Consider the following 14,875-nt stretch of genomic DNA (forward strand, 5'->3'; position numbering starts at 1 on the left):
CTTGCCAAGTTTTTCTGGTCATCTGTAGTATCTTTGTTAGTATAAACAGGACACATTTGGAAGAGCTAAGAGACCCACTGGGGTCACCCTACAATGGCTTCTGTGATTTTCAGATTCCTTGGAGGAATTTCCTTGTGTTTTTCCCCACAGAACTCTGTAAGAGCTATAATATTTCTTTTATGAAAAGTACTGCTGTAGGCTACTTTAAACCCAATGCGGTCAATGAAAAGGTGTATTATTTTATGGAATTATCTGTCATAAGACTCTTCTTTACAGTTAAAAAACCCTGCACGAAGCTGCATGTGTATGTCTTTGTTCTCAGACTTGATACAGTTTTCTCTCTCTGCTCAACTGGTTTCATCAATTTTATTTTGAGTGGATTCTAATCTCTGAAGTTATTACTCTTTTCTAATATTCTCCTCATAGCATTTACTTTGGGGGTGTTTTGAGACAGGGTTTCTCTATGTAGCTCTGGCCATCCTGGAAGTTACTTTGTAGTACAGGCTGGCCTGGAACTCACAGAGATCTCCCTGCCTCTGCCTCCTGAGTGTTAGAATTGAAGGTCTGCATCACCACCATCTTGCTAATAAATTTAAGTAATTCTCCTGAAGCAGAATGCATAGGCCTTCATGGCTCTGCACCAGGTCTTCTGATAGATTATGGCTTCCTGAATTGTGTTTTTATGAGGTCCCTGAGTATGTGAAAGTGTGGGCCTGTTTCTTGTGCCTTCTTGAGGGCTCTTTTCTTCTTTCTGCTTGTTCTGTCAAATTCTGACAAACAAATTTTTTTTTTTTAAAATCTTACTATATTTTATTTTGTTATTATCCCTTGGGAGTGGATCTGGATGAGAACTAGAAAGAGAAGAGGGAGGAAAAACTATATAATCAGAATATATTATGTGAGGGGAAAGAAATCTATTCTCAATAAAAGAAAAAAACCATTTAATTAAAAAAAAGGGGGGGGGACACAAAATAGTCTCCAAAATCAAGATCTTATAATATACAAAATTAAAGGATACACCGCTTTTCAGCGAAATGTGCTGAACATGTATGTACTATATAACATATTTCCTTAATACTTTACAATGTAAAGGCATGACTAAAAACTTTACAAAAACACCACCCCCTTTCAAAACTATAAGCATATTTTCAAATTCCACCACAAGTAAACTACCATTTGTTTTAAAGCCTCGGAGATCATACTGGCTGTGGGTTTGAGCTCTGTATATTAAATGCAGTTTGGGTTCATAGTACCATGTTTTTCTTAGAGATGGAACCCAGGAGTAAAGTTTCACTTAGGTAGCTCTTCTCAGCCCTAATGTCCCTGAAGTGGGCACTGTTTGGCATGAAATATTTAACACTGCTGTTACATGTTTCTTGGAACCAGCAGCCCAAGTTGGCATTTAGGATATGTGTATACTTTAAATACTTCTCTTGGCTTCCAAAGGTTTCTGACATATTGGAAATCATAACATGAAATCCATAACAATATGAGATCCATAACAATGGGATCAAATTGCACTATATTTTACCTTCCAGCATTAAATATGTGAAAAAACATGTGTATATCCCTTGGTAGACTGCAAGCTTTAGAAAGATCAAGGTTCAATGTGTTGTATTCATTATAATATAGCACCCAGCAGCACAGCATAATCCTCAAAAGGATCTATTATGTACTTATAAAACTGAAAGAAAATCTTTATTGAAGAATTCAACCTTGCCAGGACACAAGAAATCTATACATATCTATCTTCAACTCAACTACAGGATACTATAGCTTTCTATTCATAGACCAGATAGTCATTTGTCACAAAGATTCCTGAAATTGGATCCTGCTCTAGAAAGATCTGGCCCTAACATTTTAGGAAAAATGTACAATGGTTCAATAGAAATCTTTAATTTCTGAATGTCTCTAAATTTCCATTACCTACCTCTTCTATCAAAGTATACAGAAAGATAAACTCTTTTATCTTTAGCACTCTTGTTTCCTGGAAAGCAAGAGTGAGCTATATCTACTAGCCTAAGCCATGGGTATTTGCTCAGGATGTCAAAGGCAGTCTGAGATACATGGTGAGATCCCATCTTAAAGAAAATGAGTGGAAAAAAAGAAAATAAAACGAGTGAAAAGAGAGCGAGAATGCTTGCTATCAAGTATTCAAAAAACGTTTTACCAGTACAGCAGCACAGGAAATAAAACCCCGGAGGTTCCTTTTTGCAAAGGAACCCCAAAGGGGTTGGAGAGATGGTTTATTAGTTTAGAGCATTTGCTGTTCTCAATTGATGGGGACCTGGATTTGGTTGCTAGCAACTTCAATTCCAGGGGATCTGATGGTCTCTCTTCTGGCCTCCTCAGGCACCAGGCACATAGGTAGTGGGGGCACAGACATACATGTAGGTAAAACAACCACACAAAACCACAAAAATTAAAAGGAAACCACAGTGGACTGTTATTGTTATAAGCATGGTTTCACAAACGAAGTACTAAGGAAAATACTAAGTGCACGATAGAAGGAAATAGGCAAATACCCACTAATAAAAAACTGCATGCTGATAGAGTATTATCACTAAACTTAAGAGAACTCCAGTGCTAGGATCAAAAGGCATGCACCACCACGCCCATTGCTTTACTACTTTTAACTGATTCTCTTTTTGACTGCAATTATCTTCCAGGTATTTTTAAAGAACACATAGTCCTATGTACTTCACTTATTTCTGCTGTGGAATATTCCGTCTGAATACTGTGTGAATATGTCACCATGATTGGTTTAATAAACAAACTGACTGGCCAATAGCTAAGCAGGATAAAGTTAGGTGGGAAAGCCAAACTGAGAAAGATGGGATGAGGAAGGGTGGAGTCAGGAGTTGCCAGCTAGATTGAGCCGGAAACACAAAGTGGGATAGAGGTAAAAATCCACAAGCCTCAGGGCAGCACAAAAATCAATGAAAATGGTTTCAAGTTGTAAGAGCTAATTAGTAACAAGCTTGAGCTATTAGCCCAGCATTTATAATTTATATTAAGTCTCTGAGTCGGTTATTTGGGAGCAGGCAGTTAGAACAGGAAAACACCTATACTTTTCTTTTTCTGAGACAGTGTTTCAATACGTAGTCCTGACTGGCCTGGCACTTACTATGTAGACCAGGCTAACCTCAAACTCAAGAGAATCACTGCCTCTACCCACCAGGTGCCGGGACTAAGGGCCTAGCTCTTAAAACTGCTTCTATATATCTGTACTTCTGTAACTACTGTAAAAGAAATTCAAACCCATCAATCTCATTCAGTTGGCCAAGTAAATACAACAGATCTCTTCTTTTAAATTGGGTGTGGTGGGGCTGGAGAGGTGGCTCAGTGGTTAAGAGCACTGCCTGCTCTTCCAAAGGTCTTGAGTTCAATTCCCAGTAACCACATGGTGGCTCACAACCATCTGTAATGAGATCTGGTGCCCTCTTCTGGCATGCAGGCATACATGCAGACAGAATACTGTATACATAATAAATAAATAAATAAATAAATAAATAAATTGGGTGTGGTGGCTCAAGCCTATAATCCCAGCACTTAGGAGGCAGAACTGTCTCTATGAGTTCAAGGACACTCAGGAGACCCTGCTTCGAAAAGATTCAAGCCATTAGCTAATTTAGGCACAAAATTCTTTCCAGAGTTGTCCTTTTAAGACATCAGGATGCCACCAGAGATTATATCCCCGTTTTACGATCTCGTCATGTGGCTATTCTGGTTTTGGCTTTTAAGAATCTTTGATTAGGCCGGGTGGTGGCGGCACATGCCTTTAATCCTAGCACATGGGAGGTAGATATCTCCGTGAGTTTGAGTTCCAGGATAGCCAGAACTGTTTCACACAGAAATCCTGCCACGAAAAACAAAAACAAAACTTAAAGTTTTGACAACTGTGACTCAGTGGTTTCCAAATTGTGTTTTTAGGGGATGTCCTTAGAGATAAGATGCTGACCCACCTAAATTCAGATTCACTGAAGCACATTGATTTTTTTATGTTGGAATTCCAGATAAAAATTCATGGGAGAAATGTTTCTCTTTAAAATGTTTTAAAAATCACAAGGCTGGGACAGGGACAGGGGTGGGGTATGGTGGTGCACACCTTTAATTCCTGCACTGATGAGGCAGAGACAGGTGGATCTCTGAGTTTGAGGCCAGCCTGGTCTACAAAACAAGTTCCAGGACAGACAGTAATATAGAGAAACCTTTTCTCGAAAGACAAACAAAAAACAAAGAAAAAAAAAAGGAAACCCCAAGTTTGGCTATTGAGAATATTGTACGGGGCCAGACCTGGTTGTTTTCAGACCTGTCACTTTTCTGTACCCAGGCCTGCATGCTTATCAGCCTGCACTGAGCTGGACCCAAGGTCCTCTATTTTTTTTCTTTGCCGGTTCTGGTGACGAAATCCAGCACCTTACACATGTCCAGCAGGCACCACTAACTTTGAGCTGCATTCCTGACTCACAAACCTGTTTTACCCTGTTTTAAACTGGAGTCTTTGAATGAACAACAACCAAAACAAAACGCACAAAAGTAAGATTAAATTGTGTATATGTGAGGATACAACTTCCGGTAATCGGTTCTCGCCTTCCAACACGTGGGTCCCACAGATGGAACTCAGGATTAGCGGCCACCTTTACCAGCTGAGCCATCTCACCGCCGCCCTGGGCAAGTTTTAACATCTTTCTCCCACCCTTATTTTACAGATGGCAAAAATGGGCATGTAAGCGTCAATTTCACCGCAACTTAGCCTTTGAGAACATCGAAGAATTTACAAAAATAATCGCACATTGCCATGTATCGGTCCACTTTCTATTCCACGGCTGTCAAGCCGGTCATAATTAAAACTGGGTGTATGGCTCACGCTTAAATAACAGTTTGAAGAGCGGGATGACAGGTGGGAGCAAAAAGGCACGCAGCCACCAAAGTGGGGACTTCTCCTACAAGAACCGAAAGACTCTCCCGGGCAGGCTTTCTAACGGGAAGGGACTGAGTGTCCCGGAGAGGCCTCACTTCCTGCATTCTCGGGAGGTGAGTCTGACCCGGTAAAACCTTCGAGTCCGTCTCGCCGGAAGAACGGAATGCCTTCAGGCAGTCGCTTAAGGGTCAGGGCACCTCCTTCCCATTTCGGGTTAAGGAGGGCAAGCCACCCAGCCAGCTTGCGGGGCCGTGAAGACTTCTACAGCGAGGGGCCGAACCCGCGCCGTCCCGCGCCCCCGGGGCCTGTCAGACCCTCACCGCCCGCCCACCCCCATTCTTCGGTCTGAACTCACCAGGTGGGAGCTACTGCCTCCGGCCTGGGCTCCGGGAACTACGTCCGGTCAGGGTTAGCTCTGCCGCGCTCCTCACAGCCGCTGCAGGGGCGAGGCTGAAACCCAGCCGCCGCAGCCGTCGCCACCGCCTCTGTTGCCGGGGGGTCTCGCCTCCATCGCTGGCTGCGAGGGCGCTGAGGGCACGTGACCGGAAGTTCGAGGGCGGGCCTCCAGGACACGTGACCGCCGCTGCGGCCGCCATGACACCTTCCGCTAGCTCCAGCCCTCCCCCACCGATTCCCGCCTGTTTTGTTTCCCGTCTCCGGTCTCTAGTGGCGAAGAGTTTCGGAAGTTCGGCTTGCCTCGTCGTTCTGCCCAGAGATCACCCGGTCTGGATCGGCGGCGCGTCCTCGGCCCGCGGCGGCTCGCCTACTGCAGGCCGCAGGGAGCGTAATCGCGACCGCGGCCGGAGGGGGCGGGACCGCGCGCGGGGAGGGGCGTGACTGTCACGTGACGAGGAAGTGCCGTTAACAGCGCTTTCTCCGCGTCCCCGGCGCCGCTGGATGACGTCGGCGAGGGCGGGGTGGGACTTGTGGGGACCAGGATTCGAGTCTGTAGTTGAGGTTCCGCTGTCAGTGCGTGGGGTCTGTGAGGCCGGCGGACGGAAGCGGCTGCTGGGCTTTGGAGGCGTCGCGGCTGGCTTGTCAGCCTGCAGCTCTGTGAGCGTCGCTCGGAAAACCCGCGTCCCAGACTCTCCTCCACAGCGACAGACGCCGTTTAAAGTCACGGCGGTTTGAAAGGTAGTTGTGATTGACGAGAGCTTGTGGTAAGGGACTGCTCTGCTCACCCTCGTCTCCAGCGGGGCCTCCAGGACCTAGAACACGGTAGGCTCTCGCAACGTGGAATGAATGAATGCATGCATGCATGCATGCATGAATGGATGCATGAGCGAGTTGTTAATTTTTCTGAGGCAGAGTTTCCTGATCATTATTTCCTGAACAGGACGATTCTCTTCTGGAAATAAAGTCTGCTAATCCCCCTCTGCATAATTTCTTCAGTTTTTGTTACCTTTGTCTCTGTGGAGTCTTTCCTCCCGTGCACCTGGTGGGACTAGGTGCGTTGTGATTTGCGCTGGCCGTGTAAGCAGCAGCCACTGTCTACTGCTCTTGATTATCATCAGGATAATCCGGGGAAGTGGAGAAAACGTTTCCATCTTGCGTGTGCTCTACTTTCTGTTATTATTGGGGAGAAGGTGGCATGATACAGCACACACAGAGGACAACTTTGTGTATTTGGGTCTCTCTTTCCAAGTGCTGTGAGTTCTTGGGACCAAAGTCAGGGCTCCTCCTCCTTGTCTTCTTCCTTTCTCTTGTGTATTCTACTTTCAGGCCTACTTTTTGTGAGCGTTGTGACCCTTGGGAAATCCAGCCTTTTAAAAAGATGTTAGATGTTCACTGATTTTTAGCAAGCATTTGCCACCACCTTCTACAAGTTTGGCGTTTTTATAAGTTTTTATTTCATTTTATTTATCTGCTAGCACACAGAAGCAATGTTTAAACTCAACTTTTTAGAAAAGTAGGGCTTATTGGTTCGAACAGCATAATTAAAGCTACAGAAGTTCACCTTTCTGGAAAGAAAGAACAGGATAGTCCAGAATAGTTGAATAATAGGAGAGAGGGTAAGGAGATGAAGCTAAAAAGGAAGTACTGAGGAGATAACATTGTATGGAAAAGGAAGCTATTCTTTGCTTTTAGCTACTACTAGTAACATGAGTTTTAAGTCTTCTCTACTCAGAATGTCAAAAGAGAGGCTTTCTTCTTTCCCACAGAGTTTCTGGGTAAAGGGTATACCTCATCTTCCCCTCCTCATAACTTACTCCTTACTTTTTTTTTTTTTTTTTTTTTTGGTTTTTCGAGACAGGGTTTCTCTTGTGGCTTTGGAGCCTGTCCTGGAACTCCCTTTGTAGACCAGGCTGGCCTCGAACTCACAGAGATCCGCCGGCCTCTGCCTCCCGAGTGCTTTTTTAAATCCACTTTTTCTAGCATCTGCCCGTAGCACTTTACAGGAATTGTGCAAATTCTCCACAGTAAATCCTTCAGTGACTCTGCAACCTACCAAATTAAGTTTAGGTCCCTTGACTTTAAGATTGGAAGCGTTTTGTACTTCAAGCCTAAATTATGGCAATAGCTTTCTTATTCCATTATTTCCATTTTATATTTAACTGAGGACAAGACTTGTATTCTCTGAATACCTTCAGCACTTTCTGCCTCTCCTCTTTCAGCTCTGCCTGCAGCCTTTCCCCCTTCCTCATAATAAAAGCTGACCTGGGAACAGTGTACTCCTTTAGGATGTTTTCTCTGACTAACTGTGATTCCTTATGAGAGCTGTGGTATATATGTATGGTATTTGTGATTTTCTCTTTATTTGACTGGAACTGGTTTCTGGAATTCTTTTATTGATCATGTCTGTCCTCACAACTATCCCTGTTATTTTTACTATTTAAGATAAATGACTGGAGGCTGGAAAAACAACTTTGCGGTTAAGAGCGCTGTGTGACCTCCAGAGGATGCTCTTCCAGACGACTCAGGTTCAATTCCTAGCACCCACATGACAACTCACAACTTTCTTTAGCTCTTCTTCTAGGGGATCTGACAAACACCAATAAATATAAAATAAAAATAAACTAATTAGAAAAAGATAAATGACTGAAATTTTTCTTGGGTAAGGAATTGTCAAATACTTTGAGTATAGTCATGCTAAATTTTGTTTGCTTTGTTTCAGAATATATAGAATATACAATTATAGAGGTCAAGTTGAACTGAGAACATAATAGTAGCATAGAATACATGTATATAATTTAAAAAAATCACAAAGGCGGGCAGGTACACTCAGTGATAGGACACTTGCCCAGAATGTAAAGATCTTGGGCTTGAGTCTGTCACACCATAGAAATAAGAGAAACCAGCTTCTACATGTTTCTGTGTGTTTTACCACTGGAAGCTCTGAGAAGATTAGGATTTTTTTGTTTGTCCTCTGCTATGATCTTCTAGACCAACGTCTAGCATATGAGTGATGCTCAGGACATATTTGATGAATGAATAAATGTGCTTCTAAAATAGTGTCAAAAATACAAAGCATAGACAAAAATACAAACAGATGCTTCTGAATTTTTTCATGGTATCTGTTTGCTTTAGAATTTTTAATTCTTTTTTGTGTGTGTTGGTGTGTGTGTGTGTGTCCATACCCATTTGCATGTGGAGGCCAAAGGTAGATATCACGTGTCTTCCTTGATGTACTCCCCTGTCAGGCTTCTGTGTGGGTGCCAGAGATCCAGACTGAGGTCATGTCTATGCATTAAACCCTTTCCCCACTGTGCTGTCTTCTCAGCTGCTGCTGCTCCTCCTTCACTAACTTGGTAGGTAGGAAAAGACTGAGAAGTTAAATTAGTGAGGAGCGGTTTTGAAGCTGCCAATGTGCCTTGTAGCTGCTTGATATTTATTAGCTATGATCAACTCTGTTGTGTTCCTTGCCATTGATGGCAAGCCCTCGAGCCCGCCTCTTTCAAGCTGTTTACAGATAAAGCTCAAAAGGCAGCAAGAAAACTTGCACACTGGTCACTGAAGTGATTGGTTATAGGGCTCCCGCTTTCACAGAATTATACCCGGACTCATACACCGTCATGGCACTGCTGACACTGTGGAGGAAAGTCTCATGAGGATGATGAGAACCTCGGCTTAAAGCCTGCAGGTTCTGGCGTCATGCCCATGGTGAACGCTGCGCCAAATACAAGTGCTTCCTTGTTTGTCATGTGCACTGTCAGGACTGAGTGGATGGCAAGCATTTGATTTTTGATCATATGAAAGATGAACATCTTTGAACACAACAAAGACCGGCAAGATCACCAATTTCTTTTCTCTTTTCCCATGGAAATTGGTGACATTTGACCCCCAATCTACCAAAATGTACTTGAGAGTAGTTGAATAGATAAAATGTTTCATTTGGCATTATATTTGTTGTTTTTTAAGACATAGTTCTCTGTAGCTTTGGAGCCTATCCTGGAACTCATTCTGTAGACCAGGATGGCCTTTAACTCACAGAGATCCACCTGCCTTTGCCTCCTGAGTGCTGGAATTAAAGGCGTGCACCATCATTCCTAGCTCAAGGTTGCCTCTTAACAAAAGCTTCCTATAGACAGATGATTTGTGATATAAAGAAACAGTGGGATTGCTACCTTACCCTTGAGGAGCTTGGCCAGTTTTCCTTTTAAGTCCTAGTCTATTCATTTTTCTTACTTAAATTGTTCCACACTATAGTGGGATAGAACTGTGGAAGGACTCGGAAACCAGACCTAAAATTCTGAGAGTTAGGGAATGGCACAGTGTGAACGAACCTTTGCATGTAATTGATACCTAGGTATATCCCTCACAGTGTGAATAAACCTTTGCATATAATCTAGGTATGTCCCTCACAGTGTGAATGAACCTTTGCATGTAATTGGTACTTAGGTCTACCCCCCAACGCCCAATTTCTAGAGATGGTTGCTTCTTTCTCTGTTGAATGAGTGATAATTTTAAATTATATTTTGCAATTTTGTTTTAGTGGGAAATCCTCTGCAGAACAACCTTCATCTTTCTGGCTAAATGACTTTTGTGCCAGTGATACCAGAAGCCTACAGTCATGTTCTTGCAGAATTTGAGTCCTTGGACCCATTACTCACAGCTTTGCGGCTGGATTCTAGTCGTCTAAAGGTGAACTTCTGTTATGAGACAGAGTCTTATGTAGCCCATTACTTTCATTTTATATCCAAAAATGTGTTTGTGTGCTCTGCCATTCTTGCTCCTACCCGTGTTCTTGCCCCTCTTGTTTTGTGGACTCTTGGGGCTTTTGCCTGTTTTACCTTACATGGAAGTAGCTCTTTCTTTATTTTTTGAACTATCAATTGATTCTTTCTCAGTTCTGGAATACACTACTGTTGCCTCATTTTCCTTCTTCTTGGTACTCTTGCTGTCTTCTCTTAGGAAGTAATGTACTTTATTGGCATTAAAATAGTATAAATGAGCATACCCTATTTTGAACAACATGAATTACTGCACTTACTTCAAGAGGAAAACTTTGATACAGCCATGTGTAGGGAATAAGGCAAAAGCCAGTTAGCTCCTTGGAAAGTACATGGTTCCCTGAAACCTCAGATTCTTGATCAAACACAGGAAAGTCACAGTGAAGAATAAAATCTTAATCACAAATGATTTTATTCTTAAATTTTTGTTCTTACCTTAAATCACCCACCCTTCTCCTTTTCCTTCCCTTCCTTTTCCCTTCCCTTCCCCCGCCCCCCCCTCCCCCCCCCCCCCCGTGTGTCTCTCTCTCAACAGAGCCTCACTCTATTGCCCAAATTTGTTGGAACTCATCGTGTAGCCCAGGCTAGTCCCACATTCATGGTGAAATGCCTGCCTGAGCTTCCTCAGTGCTGGGATTGCAGACATAAGCCTGATGTCCCAGTGCAGATTTGGGTCCTCTAAAAAAAGGGAGAAGAGGAACCAACAGCCAGGCCAGTGCAGTCTACAGTGGTGAAGGTCACCATCAGCAGTGTTCTCAGCTGCAAGTTACAGCACACCGTACTGTTGGACACAGTCCAAGAGTGGAATTGTGGGAGAATTTGGAGTGTTTGAGAACACGCCAAGAAACAAGACAGTTCTTTCAAAACACAGAATTGTTCTTGGAATATGTTTCTGTGCTCCTCCCAGGTGTAGCAGATAGGAGTGAGTTTCTGTCAGCTGCTGTTGTTCATATGCCTCTATGGAAACATGTTTTTGCATGTGTGGCTTGTTCTTGTGATTGAACACATTACTCATGTTCTCCATCCCTCTTCTCCCATCATATCTACTGGCTTAATTACAGTGGCAGTAGTGATATAATATCCTCCCTGACCTTACTCATCTTGTCTATATTAGTAACTCCAGCAAGGATGAGGGGCCAAGAACAAAGGTTTGGACATTTTCTTAACTCTACTTTTCATTAGAGAAGACAAAGCTTCCCAAGAAGTTTCTAGCAAGCTGAGTCCTCTGGCTGGGACTGAATACATTGGCCACCATGGCAGCAAAGGAACCTACAAAAGTGAATACTTGGGTTTGTCAACTTCTGTGTTGGAAAGAAAGTTGAAGAGGATTAGGAATGGTTTTTAGTCAACTTATTAACACATTTTGACACAAGAATTGTATACAGCATGACCACAACTTGCTCTGGTGGCTCAGTCAAAAATGATTTTGAAGAGACATGGTGATATAGGACCTGCATCTGAGGCCTCCCAGTTTCATTTGCTATAAGGGCTGTGGGTGTATGTGATGGTTCTGCAGATAGAAATGATTTAAGTGAGAAAGTGATTGAAGTAGCTGTTTTGTTCCTGGTCAGCACTGGAATGGCCTGACCAAATTATACAAAATATGAACCATTTAATAATTGGCTTGTAACAAAGAAAAATTACTCATTAATATAAGTCAGCCTATTCAGCTTTTTAAGATTCAACTAAAAGTTTAAAAGCAAAATGTTCTTTGTTTGGTATATTTCAGCATTCTAGATTTAGAAATGAGCGCTGTTCATTGTGTCCTTCTGGGCAGGGAAAGATGGAAGGGATGCAGTGAGCATGGACTGCAGCACTCAATTCCAGGGTTATTTTTAACAGTTCTGGGAATGCAGCTTATGTTCTGTCAGTTCCAGAAAGAGTCCTGCAACCAAGCTGCATCCCAGTGCATAGTGGTAATGGCACCATCTCACTCTCGTCTCTCCATGCTTTCAGTGCACCAGCATAGCTGTGTCTCGGAAATGGTTGGCATTAGGCAGCACAGGAGGAGGACTCAATCTTATTCAGAAAGACGGCTGGAAGCAAAGGCTGTTCCTCTCTCACCGGGTAAGAACGAGGACATTCACATGTTGGTTGGAGTATGCTTTATTGAATGTGAACTTTTCCAATGTAATTAATCATTTAGAGTAAAAGAAGAATGGAGACAAACTGTTCTCTGTCTGATGCCCTAGGAAGGTGTGATCACTCAGATTGCCTGCTGTTCTCATGACGATGACTATGTTGCTGTAGCTACCAGGTAAGATACTCTTTGAATGGCGGTCTTTTCTAAGTGCATGCTAAGCTGACAAGTGTGCTTGTTGTCAGGGTGGCTAGTCGTCTCATGTCACCTAGCACGGTACTGGTTTAGAATGGAAATTTGTGTTCTGGGGAATCATATCTGCTCAGTGCCCAAGCCATCTGGGAGGGGTATTTGGTCACCTTAGTGTTTGTGAAAAATGCTGATTTGAGGCAACAACATCTAAAATGGGAAGAGCCGCCTCTCCTTGAGGAGCCCCTGCTCACACCTGGGTATGTCTTACTTTTCTCTCAGAACCTCCTGCTTTGTCTGATTTTCATGTATAAGCCTGTATTAAAACATTTTAAGAGTATCTCTAATCTTGTATACACACACAGACACGCATACACACAAAGATAGACAGACAAGTGGAGAGAGAGAGAATGGAAACGGATAATTTAGAACTTTAAGTTCTCCTAAATTATTGATTTGATGGCCAAAACAAAGAAGTGAATGCTTTGATTTCCACTTTTTTCCCCTGCAAATGTAAACAAGAGTTTACACTGTATTTAATATGGTAAATGTTATGGTGCAATTCAGTTGTATCTTTTTTGTCATTGCCGTAACTTTTTTTGTGGTGATTTGATTTGCCTATAACTTATTTGCAGTCAAGGTCTCGTAGTTGTTTGGGAATTAAACCAAGAACGTCGTGGGAAACCAGAGCGAATTCATGTATCCTCAGAACACAAAGGCCGAAAAGTTACTGCCCTCTGTTGGGACACAGCTGTTCTGAGAGTCTTTGTAGGTGACCATGCAGGCAAAGTGTCTGCCATCAAACTCAACACTTTGAAACAAGCAAAGGTGAGGAAACCTTCCAGCTCCTTGCTTCTGTGCTGTGGTGTCAGGTGTTAGTTTTTTGTTTGCCGTATTTCCTACGCCTTGGAAAGTTACCTTTTACTGACTTGTTTTAGTGTAGAGTGCTGGCAGAAGAAATATAGCTTCTGTTGTTTAACTGGACATACCAGAATCTTCCGGCTTGTCCATCATGACCCATCAAAGTTATTATTTGATTCCTGATACATGTTTGATTCAAAATACAATTGAGCTGGACAGTGTGGCACATGCTTTTAATCCCAGCACTTTGGGAGGCAGAGGCAGGAGGATTTCTGAGTTTGAGACCAGCTTGCTGAGTTCTAGGATAGCCAGGGCCGCACAGGAATCCCATCTTAAAAAACCAAAAGGAAAAATGCAGTTGAAACCCTACATATAGCTAAGACTTTATTTGCTTTTTATTCAAAAGGAGAAATACTGTCATTAGGAGAAAAATTGTCTCATATATTTCAAAACTAATATTTTTTTCATTCCAAGTTACAAGTAGATAATAATGAACTGAACATTGAGAAATTTCTGTAGTTAGCTATCAAATTATTTCACAATTTTTTTAAATATTTATTTATTTATTGTGTATACAATATTCTGTCTGTGTGCATGTAAATGGAGTAGATCTCTACCTAGAAAAGATAAAATATTCAGGCCAAAAACAAAATTCACAAATATTCCTGGTAAGAGACAGAGGACACCAAGATAACAAGGCTGTCTAAAGAAACATGATCAAAATTCATATGAACTCATAGAGACTAAAGCAGCCCAAACAGGCTCTGCATAGGTCTGCAGCAGGTGTCTACCTATATATTGTGGCTTCTAGTTTAGTGTTTTTATGAAATTCCTGAGTGTGGGAACAGGTGGGTCTCTGATTCTTGGGACTTCTCTTGGCCTCTTTTCCTTCTATTTGCTTGTTTGTCCAATTCCAGTGTATTTTGTTTTGTTTTATCTTATTATGTTGTGTTTTATGTTATTATTATCACTTAGAACCTTATTTATTTTTATAATAAGAGGAAGAGGGGGTGGATAGAGATGGGAAGGAAATTGGGGAGGAACTTGGAGGAGAAGAAGGAGGGGAAACTGTAATCAGGATATAGTATGTAAGCTCAAAAGTCTATTTTCAATAAAAGAAAAAATAAAGATTTATAAAAAAAAAAAAAAGATGGTTGTGAGCCACCATGTGGTTGCCGGGAATTGAACTCAGGACCTTTGGAAGAGCAGGCAATGCTCTTAACCTCTGAGTCATCTCTCCAGCCCTATTTCACAAATTTTTATTTAATTATTTTGTTCTTTTGAGACAGGGTTTCTCATGTAGCCTTGGCTGTCCTGGAACTGAATAGGTAGATCAGACTGGCCCTGAACTTACAGAGATCCTCTAGCCTCTGCCTTCCAAGTACTGGGGTCAAAGGTGTGTACCACCACCTTCAACCTCACAAATTTTAAGTGAGGGAAACTTTAATGTCCTTGTAGACAAATTAAATTCTGGTTTATTTTATTTATATTATTTTACGTGCATGAGTATTTTACTCAAATGTGTTCCTATGTCTTGTACATTCTGGGATTGGAGTTATGAACTGTTGTAAAGAACTATGTGGGTTCTGGGAATTGAACCCTAGACCTCCACAAGAATAAGTACTTTTAACTGCCATTCATTCATTCATT

The 14,875-nt window shown here is 42.2% G+C and overlaps 2 protein-coding genes across 6 annotated transcripts in view; one reads left to right on the plus strand and one right to left on the minus strand.

Annotated features, from left to right (window-relative positions):
- Gtf2h1 (general transcription factor IIH subunit 1) overlaps positions 1–5,543 on the minus strand; it is a 29,002-nt gene extending 23,459 nt beyond the window's left edge. For both annotated transcript variants that reach the window (XM_041649441.1, XM_041649451.1), the window contains exon 1: positions 5,280–5,543. The gene's annotated coding sequence lies outside the window, so the exon portion shown is untranslated. The remainder of the gene's footprint in view (positions 1–5,279) is intronic.
- Positions 5,544–5,838: 295 nt separating this feature from the next.
- Positions 5,839–14,875, plus strand: part of Hps5 (HPS5 biogenesis of lysosomal organelles complex 2 subunit 2) — a 42,914-nt gene continuing 33,877 nt past the window's right edge. The window contains exons 1-5 of one of the 4 annotated variants that reach the window (XM_041649428.1): positions 5,839–6,142; positions 9,858–10,006; positions 12,052–12,162; positions 12,288–12,352; positions 13,000–13,192. In XM_041649428.1, coding sequence (XP_041505362.1) covers positions 9,899–10,006; positions 12,052–12,162; positions 12,288–12,352; positions 13,000–13,192 — 477 coding nt within the window. In that variant the 5' untranslated portion in view covers positions 5,839–6,142; positions 9,858–9,898. Of the gene's footprint in view, positions 6,143–7,761; positions 7,846–9,857; positions 10,007–12,051; positions 12,163–12,287; positions 12,353–12,999; positions 13,193–14,875 lie in introns of those variants that run through there. The other 3 variants (XM_041649406.1, XM_041649414.1, XM_041649420.1) reach the window with 3 other exon arrangements.

Source organism: Microtus oregoni, unplaced genomic scaffold, assembly GCF_018167655.1.
Source record: "Microtus oregoni isolate MIOR12 unplaced genomic scaffold, Mior012 000000F_ref0000247, whole genome shotgun sequence".
NCBI classification, from domain to species: domain Eukaryota; kingdom Metazoa; phylum Chordata; class Mammalia; order Rodentia; family Cricetidae; genus Microtus; species Microtus oregoni.